We start from the raw sequence: 13,801 nt of genomic DNA, 5'->3' as shown, positions 1-13,801 counted from the left end.
GCCACCAAATAGAAACAGAATCCCCACTAATATCTCTCATACTGTAGCGCTCTCATAAAATGTTACTTATTGATGGTGCTGACCCTCCTGCAGCACAGCCATCAAGAGAACATCTTGCACCTGGAAACAAAACGGTGGGGATTCCATTTTTGCTCTGGTACAGCCTTCAAAAAGAGCAAATGGCCAAGGGACACAACTTCACCGCAGGCAGCTTGAAGCAGTTTGTCTCAGCTGGTGTGTGTGACACTGCACCACGTCAGAACCACCAGAAACATTTTTACTCTTTTAGTGAAAAGGAAGTATTTCCAGTATTTACCCCGGAACATTACCTTAAAGAAAAAAAGCAAAATATGGCCACGAGTCCTAGCTGTGCACTGCTAAAGGAGGCAGCAGGAAGATACAAGCATACACAAGGGCTGATTATGACTCACCTTTAACCTGCCGAACAGAACTGAGGTTCTTTTCAAAAGTGTCATCAAATTTGGGATTAGTGATGGGTTCAAAATCACTAGTATAAACTCTTCCAGTGGATGTGGAAAAACAGCATTTACACATACAGGTGTGGTATCGCAACCGCCCTTCATCAAGGTATGGGTGAGCTAAGGCGTCCTTAGCAGATATTCTTTTGGACTGAAACATTGCATTTAAAGAAAAAATAAAGAGTCAGGATATTTTCAGAGTTACTGAAACAGCCTTAGGAATACCTACTCATCAATTTCAACCAACTGTTCTATAAAAGCCCCAATCCTATGACACGTTTTGGCTTTGCAAACACGCTGCCACTAGGGGGAACATTTCACTTAAAAAAGCACCACTGCTAAGATGACGCTGACCTCTCTGTACTGTGGCCAGTGATAGAAATACTGCTGATGTGACTTTTACAAATTTGTTTTCCAAAAATTGCTTTTTTCCCAACAAGCTTCAAGCGATGACCTTCGCAGTAAATCAAAATAAACACCGGGAATTTATGTGAGCAAATACAGCACTTTGTAAATCCATGTTCTGCAAAATGATTTCATCTGTCCCTAAGTACGTATTTAAAGAAAAACACAAATTCCAGCGTTACTTGAGGATGGAATAACTTGGCATATGCTTCCAGAGTTCTTAGAAATATCTTACATGCCAAGTTTCAGAAAGCAAGTGGTGAAGGAAGAACAGGGCAGCAGGTGCTCACAATAAGGGATTTAATTATAGCCTATTTTCACATGAATGTGACTTTTTGTGCCTAATCCAAGTGTCCCATCAAAAAGGAGACTATTATCCAGATACACATATTTTCTATGTATGCAGAAGGAATTTTTTGTGCCTTGCAAGACCACAAACACCCACACATCTTTAATTAGAACTGCATCAAAGTATCTGATGTTCTGCTACCTACACCTAGCTAGGAAAAGACAGCATGATTCACAAACACCCTCATCCCCCTGACTCTACCACAGCTTTCTGCAAAAGGCCAGCAGATTTTAATTGTGAAATCCTTGTTCCGGGAGGAGATTAATTGGCCAAGTGTAAGATGATACTTTTATGTCTCTTATGGAACCAAAAGTTCTGATATGCAATCTAGAAAATTGGTTCAAGCAGTTCTTTACTCACAATATTCTTAACCAAAAGGTATTAGCTATATCTGAAATATACTTACTGGATCAAAGACCAACATTCTGCAAAGGAGATGAACTGCTTCATGAGTAGCTTGACTGGAAAGTGTATATAGGACAGGAAGGGATGGCTGTAAGGGAATAGGAAAGAAAAGCACAGATAGTTTCCTGTCAGATCAATCAGCCAGAAAATCCTGCTATAGCATGCACTGTCTTCCAGTTACCAAGGACAAACTCCATGCTAAGGACACACAGTACTTCGTGCTTCCCAACAAGATTGTAGTCACTAACTCAGCAACTGTAACAGAAATCTAATTGATCCTTTTTCCTTGGTGGAGACATCATTGGTATTCCCAACCCAATATCTGAAGGTGAATGGCCTCTGCTCTCACTCAAAGTAATTCTAAGAGCTGCCAATGTCTGCAGTTATTCCCCAGCTGAAAACCAACAATTTTTAATTCTCGCAAACAATGGATATAACTGATGCTGAAGAAGACTTAAAGCTTTTCCTAAGATCATTATAAAGAAAAGAACAACTAGTTCTGCAGTGCTTTAATTACAGTCATAAAATCAAGGCTGGACCACAAGTCATCTATGCATAGTGCTACCCCCTAACCAGCACAATGCAGGCATTTACCAGGAAAGCTGCTATCACTTCCATCTCACTTCCAAGGCACGTGGCAGAGCAGTGACAGAACCCAGTGCTCTCAGCCCCCGGATTTCCCTGCACGAGTCCATGTTGTGCCCAGCAGTTCTGAAGCCCCTGGCAGGTCCTGCAACTTTCCTTTTCTAAAAAACGACCTGCTTAGTTCTTACATGTTTATTTTCTAGGGGATGCATTTATATTTTCTCCATAACACTCCAAGAAGCAGTGCTGCTCAGAGGTAACAGAAGACACAGACTGTAGCTTACAGTTTAGTTCCTATGGCTAATGCACCATTCTATCCATGTCAGAAACATTTCATAGCATTTCACCTCGCTTGTTTTTTGGCATTCCCATAATTCAGTGGGTAAAAAGACAGGTCATTGCACAGATGTCTTTGCTGAGGATCTGCTTGACTATTCTGTTTACTGACCTTGATAATGGGCAATTTCCTCTTCTAACACTCTCAATCCTGTCTGCAAAGGAGTCCCTCTGGGGCTTTCTGAACAATATTGCTAATTTTAATTTGTCTCTTCTCAATATTATCGCTTAGATTAACAACTTCATTCAGAATAGCTATCAAAACACCATCTCAAAAATAGGAGCAATGTTCACCTGTATCAGCAGTTCAAACAATATAAATGAGGTAAGTCAGAAATGCACTTGACAAGTGAGAAAACATCTCGTCAGCACAGAAATTTGAATAACTGCACAATTAACCATAACCACCTTCTTCAGTGAACTTATCTCAGTTCACAAGCAGAGACAAGTCTGAAATTAGATATCAAACAAAGTATTTGTGCCCTGACCTGAGAGTCAGAATTCAACTGAGATGTAAAAGAGAGGAATGAGACAGCAGAAGCATCTGCACAGCGGAAATGCTATGCCATGCAGGCAAGTGGAGCACTGGTACCTGTTTGTGAGGACCCCTGAGTATGTGTGCCTTGGCGCCTTCGCACGCTGTCCTCATTGCTTCCAGTGAGGGCGTTCCCAGCAGGTCTGTGATCAGATCCAGCTGCAGGCACAGAACACAAGCACTTGGGACTTCAGGCATATATTAATATATTTAACTATGATAGCAGATTCTGAAGCTAAAGTAAATTAGCGTATGAACCAATGCTTTCGCTGTGTTTCTGCAGAAGTGAACGCATATGCTCCTACTGCGAATGAAAACAAAAACATCCTGTAGGAGTCAAAGTTAAAAAAACAAATGAATCCTGCCAGCAGTGAGCTCGGCTCCCCGTTCCAAGGGTTCCCTCATGACCACCATCCGCTCACGCTAACGAGCAATCGCCCAGCTCCCCTCTGAGAATAAACCCATTACCATCATCACACAGGCCCTGCACGCATGAAAATCACTCATCGACTGTAGGCATCAAATTGAGAAATGTGATTACTGTCTGTACACCGAACGTGTCGCTACATTTGGTGGCTTCTCTCCATCTCAGCTCCACTCCCAGGCAGAAGCACTGCTCTGTGAGGCACCGCCAGGTCCATCAGCTTCACGGCTCAAATGCAATACTCCAGTTACACACCGATGGAAACATCACTTTCTTATTCATAGTCAGAAGATTGATCCCAGTTATATCACTTTAAAATGCCACAGTATATGTTAGCACTGCAGCAGATTAAAGGGGAATACAAAAAAAACACAAATTTCAAAAGTAATGGCAATTACTACTGCTTTTAACAGCATCTGGAAGCCATCCCTTCAGTGTTACAAAGAGTTTGGTTTTCTGCCCATGCGTAAACTAAGCAAAACAAAAGCAGGTTTGAGATTCAGAATGCATCGGTATAACTAACTCCATCAAACTATTTTAGAGGGAAATTTAATTGTACCTGCTGAATGGGACTCTGTGCCTGAAACAATATCCTTCGCCCGAGCAATTCTGCAAAGATGCAGCCTACAGACCAGATGTCAATAGCATTGCTGTAGTGGCGGCTGCCCATCAGGATTTCTGGAGCCCGATAATACTGAGTGACAACTTCCTGAGTCATGTGACGAGATTCATCTAATTCTTCCACCCTGGCCAATCCAAAATCACAAATCTAAATTGAGAAGGTAAATAAAAAAATTAAAATAACCAAAACACTTAATGCACTTCAAATAGGTAACCTGGTGGTACCGGAGCATGTCATTCCAAGCCAGCATTTAAATAAATCAGATAATCCATAATTGCACAAGCCAAGAGACGGGGGAATAGGTAGAAATTATGTTACTTTGTTCCATATCCATTTAAGCTTTCCACCATTTTATTTGAAATCACAGCATATTTTTAGTTGGCATTGCAATATTCAGTCTAAAAGCACAAAAAAAGCACTAACAGAAATATTTATTGAAAGCCCCTGGCTTCAATAAATCCCAAGAATCCCAAGACAGATTTCCTTTGTTTGTGGGAGGCCTCACAATGTCACAGATTCAGCCTTCTCTCACTTTGGTTTTAAGGATTTTTAGAAGTTTCCTTAACCAGAAGGGTTAAGAAAGCAGACTGATTTTTTCACAATTGGCCGCACAGCAAATCAGTGTAAAGAAAGCTTTCTTGGCATTCAGCACTGCTATACAGCATGCCTCCAAAATTCCACAGGCCTAAGCAGCCCCTGAGCACACGCACTGCCTCAGTGTGCCTGACCCCTGGCTGCCAGCACAGCAGCACTGCAGGGCAGCCCAGGGCACAGGCAGTCCCACGAGCCAAAGAGCCACGGATGTCCAACGTGGGCACAGGTGGGACGACGCCCCAGCATGGAACACCTTTGTTTCATTTATAATTTTTAAAGAATCTGTGACTTTTTTTCCCCCTTTTGAAATGACTGTACAGGAGAAGTGTGAATATTAAATGCTTTCACAACAAAACACATCTGATTTATGACGAACAGCACACACAGATGGACATTCTCAATAAATTTAAGGAGCACCTTAAGAACACAGTTGCTGTTCACAAGTAGGTTCCCTGGTTTAATGTCTCGATGCAAAATGCCAGCAGAATGTAGGTATTTCAGACCTGAAATATTAAGCAAAATTAAAGTAAGTATCTCTTCTTTCCTTTTAAATAGCAGTTCGAGGCTGACAGCACTCTGCAGGGCAGTCCTGCAAGGCAGCCAGCAAAGACTGCACACAGAGCCGTTCCCACACAGCTCTACCCATTGGCACTGCCAATAGCCCAATTTGGAATATCATCTAGATTCCTTTGCTCCACTTTTTACAGGTTTGCTATTTATTTACTACCAGAAAAAGCTGACAGTTCACTGCAGTGAAACTATCCCAATAAAACCAATGGAAAAGCAAATGGACTAACACTGATCAAAATAATCTCATTTCTTAGATAGAACTTTCCAAATAGATTAAAACCCCCAAACAATCATATCTAAAATCACTATCATAGCAATTTGCTTTAGCTAAAACTAATTTAAATTAGTTCTGCACAGCTGTGTCCGTGCGTCTGCCGTCCTGCGCCTGGGTTCACCAAATAGCAGAGGAGCTCTGGAACACCAACATCTCCCCCAAATTCAGCCTCTCAAAGGCCACTGAGAAATATCTCGCAGCCAAGTGTGTTCTGTCATCTTTATCCATATAGGTAACAGAAGGCAGCAAGGCTGGATATTCTTATAACTGATTAAATTCTTGCTATTCATTCATACCGTGAAATAAAAAAACCAAGTTCCCACAGGAAACTTACTCAAGACAAGGATGCCTTGATAATAAATATTAAACAGTGAAAGAAAAATTACAGCACTACACAGCTTCCATTAATTTTACAAGAAAAAAGAAAATTACCTCTTAAAATCTGGTAAAGAAAAACTTTGACGTGATCCGAGCTGAGAGGCTGAGGAGAGACGATAATCTTATGGAGGTCGCTCTGCATCAGTTCAGTGACAACGTATCTGCGGTTCATCAGTTAAGGCAAAAGCACCAAGTGCAGCACGTGGGGTCCTGACACATGAACTGCTGGGAACTGGAGCTCTTGCAGAGCACAGCTCAACAGTAACAGAACACAGCTTCCTCACAGGACAGAGGTCAACTCCCCACACTTACAGCAATGACAGCAAAAGATGAGTTGGGAGAGAGGATCGTTCAGCAAAATGCCACGTGTATTAAGGCAGCTGTTACTCAGTTATTTCAAATTAAGTTAGGACTCAAAGAAAATACAATTCTCAATATAATTAATGAGACATTGAAATCTTTGAATTATTCCCCACAATCTGTAAGCCCCAAATTACAAGTACCAGAGTCGTGTTGTCAGAGGAGATATACATCAACACAAGAGCAAATCTGTGACCATCTGTCCTCAGAAGTGCCTCACAGGTTGCTACGTGCCTGGCAACGCAGACTTCCCAGCACACGCTTCCCCAAACCTCCCCCATCGCTGCTGCTGTACCTGGTCAAGCAGCACACATACAGATCCCAGCTAAAAACCTCTTCTGAGTTATAACACGAGAAGAGAAACTAAAGGAACAAAACCATCTGCTACCTGAAGGGAAGGTGAAAAACAGAGCAGGCAGCCCCCAGTGGCGATGTATTCGTGGATGCACAAACACAAACAGCCACGTCCACTGACAACAGAACACATGGGAGCATCTGAAGATACAAAGAGATCCAAAACGCTCTGGTTACCCTGAGGTAAGGCGTTATAAGAAAAGCATTATGCTCATTGAGAAAGCACTGAAAGTCCTGAAAATAAAGTTTCAGAAAAGAGAAGAATGCAGAGGACAGCAGCAGCATGCCTGAGCCCACACATCCAGCAGCAGCGTTGGTTTCCCGAAGACGTTACAGTAATAAAACACACGCTGAAGTTTAAAGCAAAGCTACACATCCCATGTGTGAGGTGAGATCGAACCTGCAATACCAACAAGTCTTACTTCAGGTGTAACAACTAAGAAATATTACTGCTCTAAAAACTTTTCTTCAACAGTCATATTTGAAACAACAACAACAAAAAGGAAAAACTCTGCTACCAGTACATTCGTGGCTGAAGAAGGTAAAATGCTGCCACCACACGTCAACTGCATTTCTGCTTCCCAGCAGCACAGAACATCTCAGACTGCTGCACCGGGCGCTGCAAGAGAGGCAGAAACAAAGCTGTGTGCTGGGCCCATCTCCCAGAGCGCATTACAGCCTGCGGTGTCAGCTGCCCTGCAGGAGCTCTGGGCACCTCCCAGCACAGCAGGGCTCTGTGTAAGGGCCTGACCTCCCCCCGGGAGCTAACTAGGTCAGCACAGAGGGCTCTGATCTGCTTTGAAGTCTCACCATTATCCGCAGGAGCCACCAGCTGGGCAGCGCTCTGCATAGCCCACTGTTACAGAGAGAGTCTGAAATACAACAGCACAACCTGCCTTCAGGCTGCAAATCCACCTCTGCGTACCTCTGTAAGCAAGTCAGCTCCAGTACAGACCTACCTGTTCTTACCGTTATCAGCAATTAATCAGCACAGGTTAAGCTGCACTCACAACAATCTCAAAAAAACCATAAATGTTCTCTCATCTCCACCTAATGGATGTTCCTCCATCTGTTGCTCTGCAAATCCTATCTGATCTTAATAAAAAAAAAAAATCAGTAAAATTGTTCATCTGCCATCATCAGCATTAAAAAAAAAATCATTTTAGGAAATAACTGTTGCCAACTTTGACCAAAACCACCCCAAATTACAATTGCTTTCATTAAAAATATAATAACAATTCTTCATAAAGAAAAAGCCCAACCCTCTAGCTCCATAATTTCTTGTCCTCTAATTTTTCTTCTCCTTTTGCAAAGGCCCTCTTAAATATTTATACCAGCCTTTTTAATTCATTTATTATTATTATTATTTTTACCTTATGGCTGCAATACATCTCTACATTTCATTTTTAATGTAAAATATTTTTAAAAATCTGAAAGCATTACTCTGCACTTTATTATGATAAGATCTGTTTTGCTACGCCACAAATCCTCCTAAATCTCAATCCCAAGCATAATGTCTCCCAGATGTCTCAACTAGTTGCCATGCCAACTAAAGCAGCTTAAATTAAATGAGGGCCTGAAATGGCACCTGCACCACTCCAGGTCTGCCGCACATTAAATAAAGCTCTCTCGACGGGCTCAGAGGTGCCATTAAGTTGAACGGCAGCTATCTGATTATTGTCTCTAGATAATTTAATGAGGTCTCCAAACATGAGCAAAAGCAGCACGGCTGATGTTCCTGCCTTCTGCAAGCAGCTGTGCCCAAGTGGGTCAGTGGCTGCAGCCTGCCCAGCAGCAATAGATGTCACACAGAACCAACCACGGAACCCTGCGGACTGCGCTCCGCGATCCCAACAAGCGCCAGAGCTCCTCCTTGGAGCCGGCCCACAGAGAGGCGGCCACTGGAGCTGTAACAGAGCTGAGCACCGCCACCAGATAAAAATTGCTTCTGACAGAAGTAATTAGTTAAGTAGTGTATAAAATTAGAACTACAAATGTACCAATTTGCTTCAGACTAATTACCAAGGGAAATGCGCGGCACAGGAAAACTTCACTTGCTCTGACGGGGAGACTTGCTGAGTTGGTACATTTTACAAACGAATTTTAGAAAAGAACAAAGTATTGTGATGCAAGATTCTCACAGTGACTCAGAATCTTCCTCACTACGGCTCTGCTCACCTCAAAACAGAGCCACAGATACTTTTCTGCAGGAAGAAGCAGCGCTTTGTGGCTGAGCTGTGGGGCAGGCGGGCCAGCAGCAGGCAGGGCAGGAGGTGTGTGTGCAGGGCAGTGCATCCTGCCGCTCTGCAGGCACGGCCAGCCACGGGATGGCACTGCGAGGGCTCCCTGTGCACCCAGTCCCAGCCCCACAGCAATGACCCACTCATTAAGTAGTGCTGGTCCCCCCCAGAAGCCCCACGTCTCAATCACACAAGTGGCTCTGCTCTTGGCCACCTGCAGTTTATCAGCACTCGGTATCATACAATAAAATGGTTTTAGTTTCATATCTAAATACTTGCATCTACTATTTGTAAAACAAAGCTTGAATCCTGTGGAAGCTCTATTCAGGGAAAGACAAACTAAATCAGGCGTTTCACTCCTGCACGACTGTCTCTGGGGTTGCTGAGACACATCTTCCTGGCTGTACACTGCCATCAGCCAGATGAGGACATACAGGCTCGCTGGTGTCAGCAAAAACTGCCTCTGAAATCCCTACGCAGTGGGATGGCAAACCACTCCCCAGGGTATGGCAGCACACAGCCTGCAGGGTAAAGGAATTAACACTACACTTCAGCATTACTTCCAAAATTCCCTTAGTTATCTAATTGTTTGGTCACAAGGTTACCTGAATTTAATATTCGGACAGGAAAAATGTTTGTCAGATGTTTGTGCTACTAAATACCTCTTGCAGATCACAATTCTGAAACGTTACAGTGCTTATGGGCACATGTGGTAAAATTAGCAAATATTTCCACGAGTAGGAAAAGAGCAAAACAGTGCAAAGGGCTGCGTGAATTAATCAGCAGATAGAGCTGTGCAGATTAATCAGATCTGTGGATAGAGGACTAATGAATATTGATAATTTATTCTACAAATAGCTTTTAAATGGATTAAAAAGATGCAATGCCAAATACCAACGCACAGAGAGCACCTCCTCAAAGGTAACAGTGCAGAACTTTCTCACATAGCGCCCTTTCAGCTTCCACAAAAATCAGGCTGTAAACTTTAAATTAGAAATTAAGATAATTCATTGAGTACTCACAAAAGGTTCAAAATTAGAAGGAGAGAAGGGAAAAAAACACCAATCTGTTTTTACTGACTCACTGACAGCCAGACACACACCACAGCAGCACTGACTTGAGAGGAAACTGCTAACAATACATGATATTAAACTTCAAAACCTCCCTGGTGTTTTCCCACGAGGACGCAATCTTCTCAATAGAAATAATTTCCCATTGATGCATACCAGGGAAAAAAAGAAAAATCTCTGTAATACTGGTATACTTAGATATAGTAAATTAAATTCCATGAGTAGCTCGTTCTCTTATTAAATTAAAATTACATGGAGCAGACAGCTGTGTTGAACTAGCAGCCTATTCTTTAAACAACTCCACACTGTTAGCTGGGAATGCTGTACAGCTTGCAGAGCTCACATCCAGGTAAGTTTTTGCTGTAAGAAGGAACTCTGAACAACCATCACCCTGCAGAGATGGATTTGCATCAGTTAAACCCCCTCTGTATCAGTCTGTGTGGGGCCCAGGCATAGCTGTGGCTAACTGAAAACAAAACGTTGGGGCTGGGGGAATATTTGCACCCAGCAGAGCCGGCTCCTGGAGCCGCCTTTTCAGTTGCACACAATATTATCCAACTAGACATTGCAAGTGCTGCAATGAAGGCATTCAGCAGTCAAGTTCTAATAAGGTAAAATTTTAACCCTCCTACAAGAGCTCCTCGTGTTACAGCGACTCTTTGTCATACAGTCCATTCGAGCAGACATCCGGGCCTTTTTCAGATAGAGTTTTAGAACTTTGAGAACAGCACCATTTTCTCATCATCTTTATATGATGTCTTCAAACTGTTCAGTTGCATTCTGCTCTGCCCAGAACACAAACTGCTACCAGCCACAAAAGGGCAACCCACAGCCTTCTGCAGCACATCCTGATCCTCCAGTCCAAGTCCTGCTGGGTTTGTTGGAGCGTCGGCCCAAAGGAGCGTGCTGTGCGGGCAGCAGCACAGGGCACACTGCCTGCGGTCCTGGTGGGGCCACATCGCCCCTTCTGCTGCCTGAGGAACAGCTTTTGCTCCCTGATGGCCAGAAAAAACAGTTCTGCCCCCCCCAACAGATGGGTGGAAAGGAGGTGCTATGCACCTTTTCTTTTACTAGCCTTAAAATCTTTCCCCGTCAACAAACAATACTGACAGGATATTGTCTTCTCAACTGCTTCTAACATTCCCTTTAATGGAAAAAGTGTTCCAGAAGTTACCACAGCACCAAATTACAATAGATCCCAGCTAAAGAGGAGACATCTGTGTATTTCCTAAAGAGGAGACATCTGTGTATTTCCAGTTGCAGATTTCAGTATTACAGTCAATTAAAGATTTTGCAAGTCTGACTACTGACTGGCTGCAGAACAGAGCTGTATGGCAGATCAACCAAGAATTCCCACAGACAGTAACATGCACTGAAATGCACTTCAGTCACAACATCAGTGGTCACTGTTCTCCTATTTGATCAACACTCCTGGATGCCGTCAGCCCAGCACAGAGCCACACAGCAGCCTGGAGTGCATCCCCACAAAACACTGCTCAGAATGACTTAAAATTGGTTAGCCACGAAGGAAACTGACATTGCTGGTTTTCCATATGAAACTTGGCAGTAGCTAAGCTTATCCCACTTACAGACTCCTGGTTGTACAATTACACAGAAGGAATAATCCTTAGCCTAGATCTGATCTAAAACTCACATGACTTGTTATAAAAGAAGAGAACTGAACTACTGCAAATGACCGAAATCCAGTTTGTGAAGACTCAGATCTTCATATGAAGGAAATACTAAAGCAAAATTGCAAGAGCTTTATCTAACACTCATGTGACAAAGCCTGAATATAGAATGGCAAGGTTTTCATCCAACAAATCTTTTATCAGCCAATAAATCATGTCATACTTTAGTTACAACCACTGGGTTCAAAATAATTTTCCTGACGACTTTTCTTCACCAGAGGTTTCAAGGTACTACAAATAGATCAAATCACAATTCATGCAACTCAGTTTATATCAAAGAAAGAATGACAGCTTTCATTATTGTTTTTTTCATTATTCTAAGGAGGGTTATACAAAAACAAACAACAACGACCCATCAGTAACTGAGAAAATAACCCTCCCAACTCTGACCATCACCATAAGCTGACACACTCAGTCCCGCTGAGGACTGACACCAGTACACCAAAGCTGCTTGTAGGATAAGTAGGACATGTGATGGACGCCCATAGGATTGTGCAGTTGTTTTAAACATAACTGCTACATGCATCCTGCCAACAGAAGAGAAGTCCTCAGGTCTCAGCTACGATGGCATCAAACTTGTAATTTTGGAAAATAAACCTAAATCCTCAATCAGAACACTTCATACACTCTGAATGTACACACGTTTTGAGCTGGAAGGTGACTGGCAGGTATGCCACTGGAGCTCATAACTGATAGTTCTTCATGGCCTGCCTGATTTACAACAAGATCTGGGTAACAGTTTTGGCTCTGGGAGGGAGTTACTGTGTGAACAACCAGGTTGTGGATTATAAACTCAAAAGACAGTGCAACCAAAGCTGTAAAAAGAAGAGCAGTCAATGAGATGACACACACCTGAGTGTGTTACGGTGCAACACCTCAACAGTTCAGCACAGAGTTTAACAGCATTTGTTTGTGGCATTTTCCATAGAAAAGACACAGGTCTATCAGCTTACCTCAGATTGGCACAGCCCTCAGAATGCTCACTTGGTAACAGAAATGCCAACGTGTGAGGACATTTGATTACCAGCTCTTAAACATTATTTTCACTAGTAAAAGTCTACAAAGATTATTATTTTACTAATAACTTGTGTAAAAATATCTGAACAGTTTATAAAACTGCATAATCTTCAGACTCTTGAGGGAACAGAAATAAACGATCCATTCAGTGCTATTTATCATGGTTATGTTTTACCAGTTAAAAACTTCCCCCAAACTGATCTTAGCAGGACAAATGTTTAAATTAGCTTACAGAAGAGAACAGCCAATGGGGTTAACCAGGCAGAAAAACCTCGCTACAATTCTGGGTATGCAGCTGGAAAAGTCTGCAGAGATCAGAATTACTCTGATTTTCTTTGTTCCAAGCCAATCTCATTTTATTCCTATGTTCAGTACTGCACATCTACAAATCTGTAGTTAACTCACCGCATTGATTTCCAGTGACATGAGCAGACCAAGTGCCCATAGCTCTGCTCTGAACCCCAGAGCTCCTCCTGCAGCTGCTCCATAGTAGCACAACCCCCCTGCATGAATCACTTCATTTTTCAGTATTTCACAAAGCAGAAATTCCCAACCCCAAAACAGTACCCAAACAAAGACTGAAAAAGGAAACAAAACGACACGCCTGCGTCAAGTTATGATGAATGAAAGAAATGTAAAATTTTAATATGGTTACCTGTAGACAGCATGTACCTTTGTATCAGTGACACATCCAACACAACACTGAAATCTGTCATCTTGATCAAGATAGGAGCTGAACAAAGAGAGCCAGCACCCAGCCAGGCTGCTGCAGCATCCCCAAAAAGTCATGATTTCAAAGCAGGTGACAGTCACTGGCGCTTTCCGAGAGCACCAGGAAGCATCTGAAGGCACTAATAACTGACAGGACGATCATTGCTATGTAAGTTTTCAAAGAAACATTTTGGAGGATTCACCACCAGTAGCAGCACTCCATGCTGGTCGCATCGCAGCACTGCACTGACAGCCCCACACATTCTTAGTTTCACACTGCACTGCTCAGCATCAGCACTAACAGTAACAACAGCTTCAGGAAAGTACAGCTTCCCTTCTTCACATCCAACTGTTCAGACGCAGGCTCGGGGTTTTTGTAGTTCTATTACACAGATCCCACCA

At 42.7% G+C, this 13,801-nt stretch overlaps 1 protein-coding gene across 2 annotated transcripts in view; it reads right to left on the bottom strand.

Moving 5' to 3' along the window:
• The window catches only part of NLK (nemo like kinase), a 38,192-nt gene that overhangs the window by 2,724 nt on the left and 21,667 nt on the right, over positions 1 to 13,801 (bottom strand). For both annotated transcript variants that reach the window (XM_085240569.1, XM_085240568.1), the window contains exons 5-10: positions 6,011 to 6,117; positions 5,152 to 5,237; positions 4,078 to 4,287; positions 3,152 to 3,253; positions 1,640 to 1,726; positions 432 to 630 (exon numbers count right to left, since the gene is read on the bottom strand). In XM_085240569.1, the coding sequence (XP_085096695.1) occupies positions 432 to 630; positions 1,640 to 1,726; positions 3,152 to 3,253; positions 4,078 to 4,287; positions 5,152 to 5,237; positions 6,011 to 6,117 (791 nt within the window). The remainder of the gene's footprint in view (positions 1 to 431; positions 631 to 1,639; positions 1,727 to 3,151; positions 3,254 to 4,077; positions 4,288 to 5,151; positions 5,238 to 6,010; positions 6,118 to 13,801) is intronic.

This window comes from Meleagris gallopavo, chromosome 21 (assembly GCF_905368555.1).
Source record: "Meleagris gallopavo chromosome 21, MGAL_WU_HG_1.1, whole genome shotgun sequence".
Lineage (NCBI taxonomy): Eukaryota > Metazoa > Chordata > Aves > Galliformes > Phasianidae > Meleagris > Meleagris gallopavo.
This window is presented reverse-complemented; position numbering and strand designations above follow the sequence as displayed.